This window comes from Bos javanicus, chromosome 19 (assembly GCF_032452875.1).
Source record: "Bos javanicus breed banteng chromosome 19, ARS-OSU_banteng_1.0, whole genome shotgun sequence".
NCBI lineage: Eukaryota > Metazoa > Chordata > Mammalia > Artiodactyla > Bovidae > Bos > Bos javanicus.
In genome coordinates, this window is record NC_083886.1 from 37,416,024 (window position 1) to 37,431,403 (window position 15,380).

Sequence of the window (15,380 nt, forward strand, 5' to 3'; positions counted from 1 at the left end):
TAATGTTTTTAAATGCTATATACTTTTCTAATTATTAAAAAGTCTGATTTGTTCAATTTTGCATCATTTTAAGTGTGTCAGTACATGCATCACTAGAAACAAATAGGAATTTAGTCAGGAATGTCAGGTGTAAAGCTTAACCTGGTTAAGTCTCTGAACTGGTTAAGTTCAGAAATTAATGACAACACATTCTAGGCATGAAAAGACAAACTCAGCAGAGTATGAAAATAGGCAAGTGGAAATCGGTATGTTTGGAGAATCAAAACAGTGATTTTTTATTTTTGGCTGCCACTTTTCAACTATGAAAAACTAAATCTGTAACTCTGCCTTGGTATTCTCAATACAAAAAAAGGAGATAACAACTATTTCATAGTGGGACTGTAAATTTTAGTATGTTTATTGAGAGAAACGGGCAAATCAGTCTGTTTTTAAAAATACCCATTACGTTCTTAAATAGGCACTCGAGACAATCAAACAAGCTATGCCAGCAGCTCTACCTGTAATTTAGTCCTATCACTCCATCTGCTGCTGCTGCTAAGTCACTTCAGTCGTGTCCGACTCTGTGCGACCCCATGGACTGCAGCCGTCCTCCTCCGTCCATGGGATTTTCCAGGCAAGAGTACTGGAGTGGGGTGCCATTGCCTTCTCCATCACTCCATCTGAGATGAGATCAACCACATGATCTGCCCTGAAGGCAGTTCAGTTCAGTCACTCAGTCGTGTCCAACTCTTTGCGACCCCATGGACTGCAGCACGCCAGGCCTCCCTGTCCATCACCAACTCCCGGAGTTTACTCAAACTCATGTCCATTGAGTCAGTGGACATCCAACCATTTCATCCTCTCTTGTCCCCTTCTCCTCCCACCTTCAATCTTTCCCAGCATCAGGGTCTTTTCAAATGAGTCAGCTCTTCGCATCAGGTGGCCAAAGTATTAAGAGTTTCAAGAAGGCATCAGGCTACTTACAAAATACAGATTAAAACCTATTTTCCTAATTCTTTGTTCTGTGCGCTCTTACTTTCCAACTCTGCTTAAGATATTGCTGTAAAGAAATGGTACATGAAAACAACTGTTACTCTACCCAATAAACCCTAGCTACTTAAACTGCTTGTTTTAACCTTTCCCAGAGATTGAGAATGTTTAACTAAAAATATTAACAGTCTTATTCAGCAAGTCTTTACTAAATGTCCATCATGGACCTAACAATCTGATAATCAAACGGGCTCAGAAGAGGGGGCAAGGGGGTGGCAAGGGCAGAATTTGTAGTTGCTGTTGTTTAGCTACTAAGTAGTGTCCTACTCTTTGGGAGCCCATGAACTGCAGCATGCCAGGACTACAATCACAACATAATTGTGAGTCTCCTGAAGAACTGTACAAAAAAGATCTTCACGACCCAGATAATCTCGATGGTGTGATCACTCACCTAGAGCCAGACATCCTGGAACGTGAAGTCAAGTGGGCCTTAGAAAGCATCACTACGAACAAAGCTAGTGGAGGTGATGGAATTCCAGTGGAGCTCTTTCAAATCCTGAAAGATGATGCTGTGAAAGTGCTGCACTCAATATGCCAGCAAATTTGGAAAACTCAGCAGTGGCCACAGGACTGGAAAAGGTCAGTTTTCATCCCAATCCCAAAGAAAGGCAATGCCAAAGAATGCTCAAACTACTGCACAATTGCAGTCCTCTCACACGCTAGTAAAGTAATGCTGAAAACTCTCCAAGCCAGGCTTCAGCAATATGTGAACCGTGAACTTCCTGATGTTCAAGCTGGGTTTAGAAAAGGCAGAGGAACCAGAGATCAAATTGCCAACATCCGCTGGATCATGGAAAAAGCAAGAGAGTTCCAGAAAAACGCCGATTTCTGCTTTTTGACTATGTCAAAGCCTTTGACTGTGTGGATCACAATAAACTGGAAAATTCTTCAAAAGATGGGAATACCAGACCACCTGATCTGCCTCTTGAGAAATTTGTATGCAGGTCAGGAAGCAACAGTTAGAATTGGACATGGAACAACAGACTGGTTCCAAATAGGAAAAGGAGTACGTCAAGGCTGTATGTTGTCACCCTGCTTATTTAACTTATATGCAGAATACATCATGAGAAACGCTGGGCTAGAAGAAGCACAAGCTGGAATCAAGACTGCTGGGAGAAATATCAATAACCTCAGATATGCAGATGACACCACCCTATGGCACAAAGTGAAGAGGAACTAAAAAGCCTCTTGATGAAAGTGAAAGTGGAGAGTGAAAAAGTTGGCTTAAAGCTCAACATTCAGAAAATGAACATCATGGCATCCGGTCCCACCACTTCATGGGAAATAGATGGGGCAACAGTGGAAACAGTGTCAGACTTTATTTTTTGGGGCTCGAAGATCACTGCAGATGGTGACTGCAGCCATGAAATTAAAAGATGCTTACTCCTTGGAAGGAAAGTTATGACCAACCTAGATAGCATATTCAAAAGCAGAGACATTACTTTGCCAACAAAGGTCTGTCTAGTCAAGGCTATGGTTTTTCCTGTGGTCATGTATGGATGTGAGAGTTGGACTGTGAAGAAAGCTGAGTGCCGAAGAATTGATGCTTTTGAACTGTGGTGTTGGAGAAGACTCTAGAGAGTCCCTTGGACTGCAAGGAGATCCAACCAGTCCAGTCTGAAGGAGATCAGCCCTGGGATTTCTTTGGAAGGAATGATGCTAAAGTTGAAACTCCAGTACTTTGGCTACCTCATGCCAAGAGTTGACTCAATGGAAAAGACTCTGATGCTGGGAGGGATTGGGGGCAGGAGGAGAAGGGGACGACAGAGGATGAGATGGCTGGATGGCATCACTGACTCGATGGACGTGAGTCTCAGTGAACTCCAGGAGTTGGTGATGGACAGGGAGGCCTACTGCGATTCATGGGGTCGCAAAGAGTCGGACACGACTGAGCGACTGAACTGAACTGATAAATTAAGGTAACAGCAAAGACCAGAAGAGTTCAATATCAAAATTTTCACTACCACATAAGAGAATGCAGATACAAACAATCTCAGGAATCTGACTAGAAAAATTTAATTGTGAGTTTCCATCACATTAAACAAAGTGAAAAATAAAAACAAAATCTGACATTAGATACACTGCTGAGAAAAGGAACACTCCAAACATTACTAGAGCTGTCGGATAACCTGGCAACATCCATCAAAATGTAAAATATGCACTTAACTTAGTCATTATCTTTCTAGGAACCTATCCTACAAGTGATTCAGTTCTATGTACTAGAGTGTTCACTGCAGCTAGGTTGGCAATTGTAAAAGAACTCGAAGTAATCTACATGAAATAAACTAAGGTACATTTACATTGTACCTACAAGGAAAGACTCCACAGTATAAGTGAAAGTTGTTAATTATAAATTATACTCATATGGGCTTCCCAGGAGGAGCTAGTGGTAAGGACACCACCTGTCAATGTAGGAGACATAAGAGACCGCAGGTTTGATCCTTGGGTTGGGAAGATCCCCTGGAGAAGGGCATAGCAACCCACTCCAGTATTCTTGCCTGGAGAATCCCATGGAGGAGCCTGGTGGGCTATGGTCCATAGGGTCGCAAAGAATCAGACACAATTGAAGCAACTTGGCATGCATACACGCATGCATACTTACATAAACCAAGTTTACTTCTGTAAAAAGAATCACTTTAATGAGCCTAAATTGGAGGGAACATAAAACAGTAAAATCAATTTCTAATATAGTAATTAATCAAAGTTCACTCTTTTCATTGCCTACACAAAGTTTTCATAAAATTTTAATCAATTTTCCACAGCAGCAGGGATAGTAAACATCTCTCTCCTGCTAAGAAGCCTTTCATTACTTCCCAAAGTCATTTAGTCCCAACTTTTAACAAGGTTTATAAAAAAACATTCAGAACTCCTCTGGTGGCACAGAGGATAAGAATCCGCCTGCCAATGCAGGGGACATGGGTTCGATCCTTGGCTACGGAAGACTCCACATGCTACGGAGCAACTAAACCCGTGTGCCACAACCACTGAGCTTGCCTGCTGCAACTACTGAAACCCGTGCCTAGAGCCTGTGCTCTGCAACAAGAGTAGTCCCCACTCGCCACAACTGGACAAAGCCCATGCACAGCAACGAAGACTCACTGCAACCAAATATAAAAAAATTTTTTTAAGTGATACATTTTTGTAAAATAATCAAAGGAACTTCCTAACTTACAAGAAATGGAAAATTAAACATATTTCATAAACAATGAAGCACTGTATACTAACTTAAGCTACTTTCTCCCCTTGTTAAGAAATCAAGTCTAATGAGACACAGAATTCCCTGGTTGTCCAGTTGTTAGGACTTCGAGCTTTCACTGCCTGAGGGCCTGGGTTCAGTCCCTCATCTGGGAACCAAGATCCTGCAAGCTACATGGGGCATACAAAAAATAAAAGGTCTAAAGTTCTAATGACACACACATGGTTTTCCAGAAGCAATCAATCAAAGATTGAGGAAATACTTTAATATTTTCAGTGTGATAATACTGTGGTTATCGTCCTCACATTTTAGACATGTCTTTAAGGCTGAATGATAAAACTGCTCCAAAATAATGAAAGAAGTAGGAGATACAGAGAAAATAATACTAGTCATATACTGATAATGTGTCTTACACACATGGATACACAGAGTTCATTCCACTACTCACTTCTGTTTATAAGTTTTGGAGAGAAAAAGCAAACAGTAACTATATACATTACACAGAGACTGCTGGAAATTCCAAGAAGCCCAACACTTACCATGTACTATACAGTGAGGTAGGAAATGTCTACACTTATGGCAGAAAAAAAACATTTTGATGACTATGGTTTAAAACTAACAAAACACCTGTAGAAGTCATGCACTATAATTACTAATTTTTTGCTTCTGGTTTCCTTTTCAGATTCTGAATATCTTTTTTAGATGTTAAAAAAAAGCACAAGTAAAAAATGTGGACAGTAACCTTAACTGTTTCTTTTTTTCCAAACAACTTTCGATGTGATGCTATCTGTTAACATTGGCAAGATTTCAGAAAAGAACATTTATTTCAATTCCCTTCTATTAAGTGTTCACTGAACAGAGGGCATACATGAGTTTGGTAAGTGATGGACAAGGTCTCATTTTATATATTAGAATCAGAATTAATAGTTTAAACTTTTTCACTTTTGGGCTTCCCTGGTGGCTCAGTTGGTAAAGAATCCGCCTACAATGCAGGAGACCTGGGTTCGACCCCTGGTTGGGAAGATCCCCTGGAGAAGGGAAAGACACATTTACAGTATTCTGGCCTGGAGAATTCCATGAAATGTACAGCCCATGGGGTCACAAAGAGACACGACTAAGCGACTTTCACGACAAAATAAAATCCTCAATTTGAACTACAAAGTTCTTGCTATAAACTTAATAATACAAGCTCCAGACCAGATGGTAATTACAATTCCCTACAATCTCAACTCCAGATTATCCAAAGGCTACCAATGCCTCCTCTAACACTGAAATCTTCCCATGTGGACACTAACTGAAAGGTGCTCACCCTAGGCAGTTAAAATCACATGCTTTCCTCGTTTCTCTGGTTGTTTAGGATTAATAAAGCAGAGGAAACAAACTGCTTAATAAAAAAATACTAATCTCAAGGAAATGTAAAATATTAATCAATGAGGGAGGGAGGTGTGTCAATGAATCCTTGGAACAGTATTAAAGCTGATGGCTTTAGTTGAAAACCAATTTCTCTCAGATCAAAAGGTAACAATCTACAAAAGCTGGAAACACCTGTATAGTAAAGCACTTTCCCTGAGTGGTTCCTTACATATATCTTTACAAATAAGTGAAAGGCCAATAATTTGCATCACAGAGACAGCCTTCACTTAAAAAACGAGTTTCCTCCAAGTGTTTCTAGTTCAACATTTAAAACCAGAGTACCGAGGAAGTATGTCAGGAAGCAGTCGTTTACAAGCTTTAGCATGTATAAAGATGCCATTTAAAAAATGCAGATTTCAGGGGCCTTTCTGTAGACCTACAGACTCAGAATGGGGGGTAGGCACTGGCGAAGTACATCTCTGCATTTAAAACAAATTCCACAGATCAAGCTAACACAGATATCTAGGAATTACTTTTAACAATAAAGTTTCCATTTCATTGTTAAACAAAAGGACCTCGCCCAGCTGAAATGGCTTTCCCCATCTAGTGCAAGTGTGGCAAAGAAAAGTTTCCAGATAGAACTGGAATGCAAAAGTATTGGGCGGAATTCCCTGGCAGTCCAGTGGTTAGGACTTCGCCTTCACTGACAAGGCCTGGGTTTGGTCCCTCGACAGGGACTAAGGACTTCCCTGGTGGCTCAGATGGTAAAAGCATGTGCCTACAATGCAGGAGACCCGGGTTTGGTCCCTGGCTAGGGAAGATCCCCTGGAAAAGAAAATGGCAACCCACTCTACTATTTTTGCCTGGAAAACCCCATGGACGGAGGAGCCTGGCAGGCTACAGTCCATGGGGTCACAAAGAGTAGGACACGACTTCACTTTTCACAGGGACTAAGATTCCACAAGCCACCCAGTGCAGATAAACCCTCACCACCACCACTACCAAAAAAAAAAAACCCCTTACAGTATATACTGTGGTTGGCCATTCCTCCAGGATTTTACCAAACACCCAACAGCAAACACCAAGTGACCCAGGAGTGATGCCACAAGTTTCCCCAGCTTTATAAAACCCTACAGTAATTCTAACTTATTTAGAAAGAGCCAGATGGTACATTCCTGGTCTGTACCCACGTTTTCTTGCAGACAGAAATCTGAAACACCAGCACTGACTTTTTCAAATCCCTGAATCCAAAATTAAGTGCAATCTATCATTAAAGGCATAAAATATTTTGACAAAAGTCTGTATCAGTGAGAAACACTAAAACTGAAGGGAGGGTGCACCTGAAAGGAAAGCAGATTTATTATAACTGAGATGACATAAAACTTAAGTTGCTTTTCTGAGAACTTCATCGTTGCTAACGTTATAAACCCATCGCATCCAACGCAATGTGGCAATAAACCACCACCAGGGAAAAACGTTTTTCCACAATCCTTGTTCAAAACCAATTAGGCAAACAGGCTGTTACAGCTGATGAGCACGCAATCAAAAGCAATTTTCTCTCTGTAATTCAAAATAGATAAATGTCCTATTTGCACACAGAGTGAAACATAAAGTTCACCTTTTTCTTTTTGCAAAGTTCATTGAGTGGCAAAAGAAAAAGTTGCTTTATGGTGACAAAGAAATGACTACAAAGAGAAGGGACCCAACAAAGTTACTCCTATTTTTATTTTGAGGAGAGAGGAAAAACCCAAAAGTCAGGGGAAAAAAGATTTAAAAAGCTTCACCTCTAATGTGTGAATTTGTTGTTGTTCAGTCGCAAAGTCAACTCCGACTCTTCGCGACCCCATGGACTGCAGCACTCGACTTCTCTTGTCCTTCACTAGCTCCCGGAGTTTTCTCAACTTCATGCCCATTGAGTCAGTGACATTATCTAACCATTTAACCGGTACAAAAATTCTACTGTAACACTTCACACTACTAATCGGGTGGCACCCCACAGGTCTAGTCAAACACTAGCGAAAGAGAAATTTTACTGTAACCAAAGCGTAAGTTTAAAATGAGTAAGCAACTTCCCCCCCCCCCAAAAAGACATATTTAACAATTCCTTCATGTTTTGACTAGCAACTGTCTTTGTCTTGTTGTTTGACTACAATCACATGTGAAGTTAATTATACATCCATTCTTCAGGTAAGACCTAAAATAAACGTTACACACCATGTTCACAGAACTGGAAAGTGAACAAGACTACAAAGATTAGGTTTAGTTTCGCCATTTAACTTGACAAGATCTTGGGTGAGCCTCTCAAGTCTCATCTGTGAAATTGGGTTTATACTCATTTACCCTTAGAGGGTTAAGAGGATCAAAGAGTTTCCTATGAAGAAAAAAGCCTTGACAATTATCTACAAGAATGGCTTACTAGACCGTACTGCTATCAAACAATATTTGTAAATCACGGTGAACCCTATCAAGACCTCTTTTAAAATTTTATTGCCCCATGTCAGCGTCGAAACTGAAACATTTCTGAATACACTGCCACGATATGACGCTCAGCCAAATAACGGCCAAATCTGCCCTTTTCCCTATTTCACAGCGAGGTGAAAACTCCGAAACCTCTAGACGTACAAAAATACTCCTTCCTTTCCCGCTTTTCTCTGCCTCATTAAGCTGCTTTTCAATTTTGCCAAGTCTTTTTTTTACTTCCTTGATACTTAACAATAAATCATCCCTTAACCAAGGATCCAGGCAGCCTCCTCCCTCCTGGGCTATTCTCCCGATTCCCTCCAGCCACGGGGTCAGACACTTGACCCCGGGGCGGCCGGGCCCCAAACCTTGCCGAGGCCCCGGCGAGCCCCAGCCCGCGCCGTTCCCCTCCCCCATGGCGCCCAGGCACAGGCCCAAGGCCCGCGGGACTTACGCTCTCGTGGTCCCACCGCACGTTGCTGCGCTTCTCATCCGGGGCGAGGTTTCGGTCCCTGCCCATTAACTCATCCAACAATTGCGCAGCCGAAATCATGGTGCTTTCCTCGGGCGGCTGCCCCCACCAGCCCTGGCACCTGCCAAAGAAAACGCCGGCACCACAGTCGCGAACCTCTCAGGAACCCTAGCAGGCCTAAATGCCTCCTCTAACCAGGAGCCGACAAGACAAAATGGCCGCCGCGCGAGCGCCTTCCCAGCATGCCGTTCGCGCGCGTGCGCCGGCGGGGACACGCCCAGACCTGGGAGTTGAGAGCGGGCCGCTTCCGCCGGCCCGGGGGCGGAGCCTGCCGAGGCCGGGACTCCGCCTCTGCACGTCGGCGCCACCCTATGCCGCGCCAAGGCTACTCACAGCAGAGTCCGCTGCTCTCCTTCGTGGGCTTGCGTTGCCCACTCTCTTTGACAGACGTAGGAGCCTACGTCTCGAAGCTTCAACACCACTCTGAAATGGAGAAAAGGGTAGCGGATAGCGTATCACTTATCTCACGCGGTGCTCTCTGTGGCGTCTTCTAGTGGAGGAAACGGAAGATGAGCACTCTTGCCGTATTCCGACTCCATTCTTCTAGCCTCTGAGCTTGTCGCTTTTTCTACCTGGGTTATTCCTCCCACTCCGATTCCCCAGATTAACAAGGCAGGAAGAGATAAGGCAGTTTCTTCAAGGTCACGAGGAGTGTAGGCAGGAGCATGCCTCCCAGACCGGAATCTTCTTTTTAATTACTGATTCATTTACTGAACAAATATCAGTATTTACCATGTACCAGGTAAACTCCTGAAGCTAAGCTCCGAACCTTTCAGACACGGTGTTTGCTGTCACAGACCTTGAGGATTAGAGAATGAGACAGTCACTATATAAATAAATCAACATAAATTTTAGTATTAAGTACTCGAGCACCATTTAGAGTATGTACTCTAAAGACAGATCGTCTAGGTTGGTAATCCCAGCTCTGCCACTCTGCCTTCCTTTCTCGGTCTGTAAAATTAGGATTTATAGTAATACCTCCCTACATACATAACATGTTACTGTGAAAATGACACGTGGCACAGGCCCAACACATTTTAAGTTTAATCATTAGCTAAACAACAACAAAAATTATGATCGTAATGGAGGGAAAATAGGGTTGTGTCAAAGAGTAACAGAGAGGACTGTCTGTGGAAGTAACTTAAGACCTAAAAGATGATGGCTCTCCAGCCAAGCAAATTGGACAGAAAATAATCCAAGGCAGACAGTGTGGTATATAACAAGGCCATTTCATTACACGAAGCAATGTTCATCATTATTTTAAGTAACCCTGAAACCAGCAGGGTTCTCATTAAGTGGCCTGAAGATGCCAAACATTTGAGAGATGCTGCTTTAAAGGGGTAGAGAAGGAACCAGCATAGGATGCTGTGAAAGGAAAGCCAAAGACGTAAGCAAGAAGCCGAAGATGTAAAAGGAAAGTCTGAAGACTAGAGTCAGGGAAGAAGATGAAAGCACCAACATTGTAGAAGTCTGCCAAAGGTCTGGCATGAGAAGACTAAAAAGAATTCATTGGATCTGTAGCTGGAAGTCAGACTGAAATGGATCAAAGAATGAAGAGACAATGAGGGGGTAAAATGGCAGATGGACAACTCATTTTAAAGGGAAACAGCAAGACAGGGTGAGAAGTGAAAGGAGGTATGAGTTAAGGAAGGCTTTTTTAAGAATATGTTTCGTGTTGGAGATTAATACTTTGGTCACCTGATGCAAAGAACTGAGTCATTGGAAAAGACCCTGATGTTGGGAAAGATTGAAGGTGGGAGGATAAGGGGACGACAAAGGAGATGAGATGGTTGGATGGCATCACCGACTCAACGGACATGAGTTTGAGCAAGCTCCGGGAATTTGTGATGGACAGAGAAACCTGGCGTGCTGCAGTCCATGGGGTCCCAGAGAGTCCGACAAGACTGAGCAACTGAACTGAACTGAGTGTTGGAGAAGGTAGAAGATAAGAGAATAGTTAAAGTTCCAAATTCTTAAGAAGGGAAGGTGATAGTGTAGGCTCCAGGGCATATTGGCCTTTCCTAGAAAAAAAGGACCTTTTCTCCACTAAACCTACAGAAGGAAAAAAACCAGTTTGTAGATGTAGCAGTGGGATGAGGAAGTTTTCAGTTGATGGCTGCTGTTTTCTCAGTGAAGCATTTTGGTAGGTTTACCACTGCCACGACCACCAAAAAGGGGGGAAAAAGCATACGTCTTGAACTACAAACAGGACTTAGAAAACCTGAGTGCAGAGTTACAGCCTCTGCTCACTAAAACTTTTTTTTTTTTTTTTTTTGCCTGCATCACGCAGCTTTCAGGATCTCAAGGTCCTGACGAAGGGTTTTAATCTGGGCTCCACTCTGGCACCCAAAGTGTTAACCTAACCACTGAACTTCTAATTCCCTCATTCATTGCGCAGACTTCAATGGCGCATGTGCATCGTGCCAGAAACTGCATTAGTGGCCAAGAATATAGATAGATGTGTAAGACCTGGTTGTCAGAGAGCTCCTGATCCATGGAAGACAAAAATGTAATGATAATTTCAAATGAAATCAAAGGAAAATACCGTCCTTTGGATCTCAGAGGCAAGCGCTCCCACCCTGTCCCATCCTAGGCAAGTCTTCCCGTATAGCTTTGTTTTTTGTAGACTCTAAGGGCAGCCGCAGCCACAGTTCAGTGTGTATTACCGCTGCTGATAACGAATTCACTCATTTGCCTTTTTCATTCAACCAGTTCAACCAGTACCAGCATCAACTACTGGGCATCAGGGATTCAGAGAAAAAAAGTTTTGTGGTTTTTTCTGCCATACCCTGCGGCATGTGGGATCTTAGTTACTCAACCAGGGAAACAACCCATGTCCCCTGAAATGGAAGCTCAGAGTCCTAACCACTCAACTACCAGGGAATTCCCAAAAGTAGTCTTATGAACAAATCACAATGCCCAGTTTATACATAACTTTTATAGATTATATGAGTTGGTTATTTTCTGATGATGAGATGAAAAACAACCTCATCAGTCTGTGGCACGCAGACCCCTTCCCATGTATGTTGCTAATGCAAAGTGTAATGGACTGAATTGTGTGCCCTACCACAAACACAGGCAAATTCATATGTTCAAATTCTCAGAGTCCACAAAAGGACCTCACGATGGGATTGCATTTGGAAACAGAGCCTTTCGAGAGGTAATATAGTTCAAATAGGCCCCAGTACAATCTGACTGGTACCCTCATAAGAAGAAATTTGGAAACACTGGGTAGGCACACACAGAGGAAAGGTCGTGTGAGGGCATAGTGAGAAGGCAGCCATCTGTAAACCCAGGAGAGGGGCTTCAGGAGAAATCAACCTTGCTGACACTTTGATCCTGAACTTTGAGCCTCCAGAACTGCGAGAGGATAAATTTCTGTTAAGCTCCCAAATCTCTGATACTTTGTTTTGACAGCTCTGGGGAACAAATATAGAAACAAAGCCGCAGTTACTAATGCTTCCTAGCCTTCTGTGGTCCCATGACGCCATCCTCCATTTGCTTTGCTGCCTCAATCTTTTTAAATGTAAACCTGGTTATGTCTCTTCCCTGCTCAAAATCCTTCAATGGGTCCCCATCTAAAATTGAAACACCAAGGTCATCCATGATCTTACCTGCTTCTCCAACTTTTTGCTACTGTTCCCTCACACCCTGATCACCCCTGCTTCCTCCCACATCACATTACACGGCTCTAGACATGGAATGCTCTTTCCTCACCCCAGAAACACCTACCCATCTTTCTCAGGTCACACGCCAAGCATCAGCACTTCTGTAAAGCCAACCTGGAGCCTCATTCTCTGCCTGTCACAGACAACAACTGATCATCTTCTTTGTGCTGCCATTTTACCTTGTACATTTTGGAGTTGGTCACATGATATTGCAATTATCAGTCTTTTTCTTTTAAATGAAAGTTTCTCCCTTTCCGTCTGGTGGCAGCCATCAGTTTATCTCAAAGGGAAGCCAAAATAGGCACTTACAGATATATCCAGGAGCTATGGAGGAAGAAGCAGTCCTATGCAATGCACTTTCTCCTCAAGGTGGGCCGCTGGCAGTACTGCCTGCTCTCTGCACCCCGCAGGACCCTCCATCCCACCCAGCCTCATAAAGCATGCAGACTGGGACACAAACCAAGCAAGGTTATGTCACGTATCAGATTCCTGTGAACTGTGTTGGCCACACATGCCTAAGGGTGCCACTTACAGCAAGTCTGATTATCATGGCTAAAGTTTGCCTGAAGCCTTCATTCTATTGTGGAGGAGTGAGCTGGATGCCACTGTGGGGCTCTGAGAGTCCTGGATTCTTACTGGGTTGGTGAAGATTCTACAGACAGATTCTTTGAGGTTATCCTCATTCCATAAAGCTACCAGAAGAAATCCTAACACCCAGTGGATCACCAAACCAGTCCAAAAGCACAGGGAGTTACAAGGGCTGACATCCACAAGTTTAAAGAACCATGGCCTTGGAAAGGCTGACAAGTTTCATAGTACCACTGGTGGTTCTCGTTATGCAGCTTGGAGATGGCACAGTACACTCCAGCTCCACCGTTTCTGTTAACATAAGTAATGTTTGTGAAATTCTTAACCTGATAAACCAGGACATTCATGTCTAAAATGTGAAAACTGTGTCTATGGACTTCCCTGGTGGTCCAATGGTTAAGAATCTGCCTGCCAATGCACGGGACTCGGGTTTGATCCCTGCTCCAAGAAGATTCCACATACTGTGGGATAATTAAGCCCGTGTGCCACTAGAGAGTAGCCGCCACTCACCACAACTAGAGAAAGTCCTCAAGCAGCAACGAAGACCCAGCACAGTCAAAAATAAATGACTAGATAAATAAAATTTTAAAAAACTAGGTGTCAACAAATTATTTCATGAATGCACTGTCAAATTATGAAAGTTAAAGTACAATAATGTTTGAAGAACGATGTGTGCTCAGTGGCTTCAGTCACGTCTGACCCTTTGTGACCCTATGGACTGCAGCCTGCCAGGCTCCTCTGTTCATGGGATTCTCCAAGCAAGAATCCTGGAGTCGGTTGCCATGCCCTCCTCCAGGGGATCTTCCTGACCCAGGGATCAAACCTGCGTCTCCTGCATCGCAGGTGGATTCTTTACCGCTGAGCCACCAGGGAAGCTATAAGTGATGGTATATCTTGTTTCTAATAAGAGAAATGCTTTTGTCTTTGCTTTATCTTTTTAGGAAGTTTGTATGTCAGTGTCTAACTTGCTGTTTGGTACAACAGGTGTAAAATACATTCCATGGAAGAGGAGTGCAGAAAACAGCCATGTAGATTTATTGATGCGTGTGATGAACCCTACAGCTTTACTGGGGTGATGCAGTGCCCATTATAGTATGGGTGCCATCCCTACCACTTCTGTCTCCATGGTCACCAGCAATCTCCTTGTGGTTAAATCTATTCACACTTTTCAGTCCTTTCTTTCTTGCCCTGTCCGCAGCATTTAACCCTGTGGATCACTCCCTTTTGGCCAAACCCTCTCATTCTTTTGTTTTTTTCCTACTATTCCGGTTGCTCCTCGTCAGTCTCATTTGAGGATTTCTCCTTTTCTGTCCATCAATAAAATATTGCGTGTTCTTTGGGTGTCTTTGGCTGCCTTCTCTTGACACTCAACATACTGTCTTGGGGTCACCAGTTCTGTCCCCATGACTTTAGTTAGCTCCTTTTGCTGATGACTACCAAGTCCAAATCACCAGCCCAGAACTCCTTCTGAAATATGATACCCATATTCATGACTGTTTACCAGGCTTACTGTTGTTACTAGGCATCTCCACGCAAATGAAAATCAGGAAAGAAAGCACAGGCTCTAGAATTGAACTTCTTGACTTTACAGCCTCGCTCTGTCACTAAACTGTACAGTACTGGGCAAGTTACTTACCTGTCTATGCTTCAGATAATAATGATGGTGCTAACTTAAAAGGTTGTTGTGAGAACTATTAATAACTGAGACAATTCATGTACAGCATTTACCATAGTGTCTGGCAGTGGATAAATGTTGATATCAGCAGTAATTAAATGTTTTCAGAAAGCTCAATTCAACTGATTCAGAAATGAATTCGTCAACATACCCCAAACTTTCTCTTCATTCTTTGATCCAAATCTCAGTGAATGGCACTACTATCTGCCCAGCCAGAAACCTGGGTGTTACCTTTGTCTCCTGACCACCACTTATCCTCCTATGCTATCAGATGCTATCTTCCTTGACTCAACCTTGTTGTAATACACCACAGAGTGTTTTCAACATCCAAACTTTACACATAGTCATTCAATTCATTGAACAATCCTGCAAAGTAGGTGCTACTATTATCATCCCTATTTGGAGATGTAGAATTTGAGGCATAGAAAGGTTAAGAAACTGATCGAAGATGATATGAGAGGCAAAACTGGTATACAAGCCAAAGCATCCTGTTTATAATCTCCATACTCACAACCACTATCCTATATGCCATAGGACTTCTAGTATATATAATGTTTATCACATCCTATTATTTGTCTTGTCTCCCTGGCTAGACTGCATGTTTTTTGAAATAAGGGACTCTGATTTCTTTGCAGCAGGATCTTCAGGGCTTAGAATAGTGCCTGGCAAACAATGCATGTCTGATACACCCAGGGAATTAAGATCATTCCCTAGAGACAAGACAAAGTGTAGATAAATGGAAATGAATAACCATCAGGCTGCATTCTGTTATGGCCAGGGTAAATGTTTTGTTTGTGGAGAAAGTTTTGTTTTGTTAATGTGAGAATAACAAGCAGAATACTGGAGTTAGAGATAAGTAGAGGTTGTTTAGGGTTTTCC

General features: G+C 42.8%; 1 protein-coding gene and 1 pseudogene across 1 annotated transcript in view; one reads left to right on the plus strand and one right to left on the minus strand.

Moving 5' to 3' along the window:
* Positions 1-8,783, minus strand: part of LUC7L3 (LUC7 like 3 pre-mRNA splicing factor) — a 25,023-nt gene extending 16,240 nt beyond the window's left edge. Inside the window, 1 exon segment of the mRNA XM_061391365.1 lies at positions 8,493-8,783. Coding sequence (XP_061247349.1) covers positions 8,493-8,591 — 99 coding nt within the window. The 5' untranslated portion in view covers positions 8,592-8,783.
* Positions 8,753-13,179, plus strand: LOC133231473 (large ribosomal subunit protein eL15-like; annotated as a pseudogene).
* The last annotated feature ends 2,201 nt before the right edge of the window (positions 13,180-15,380 follow it).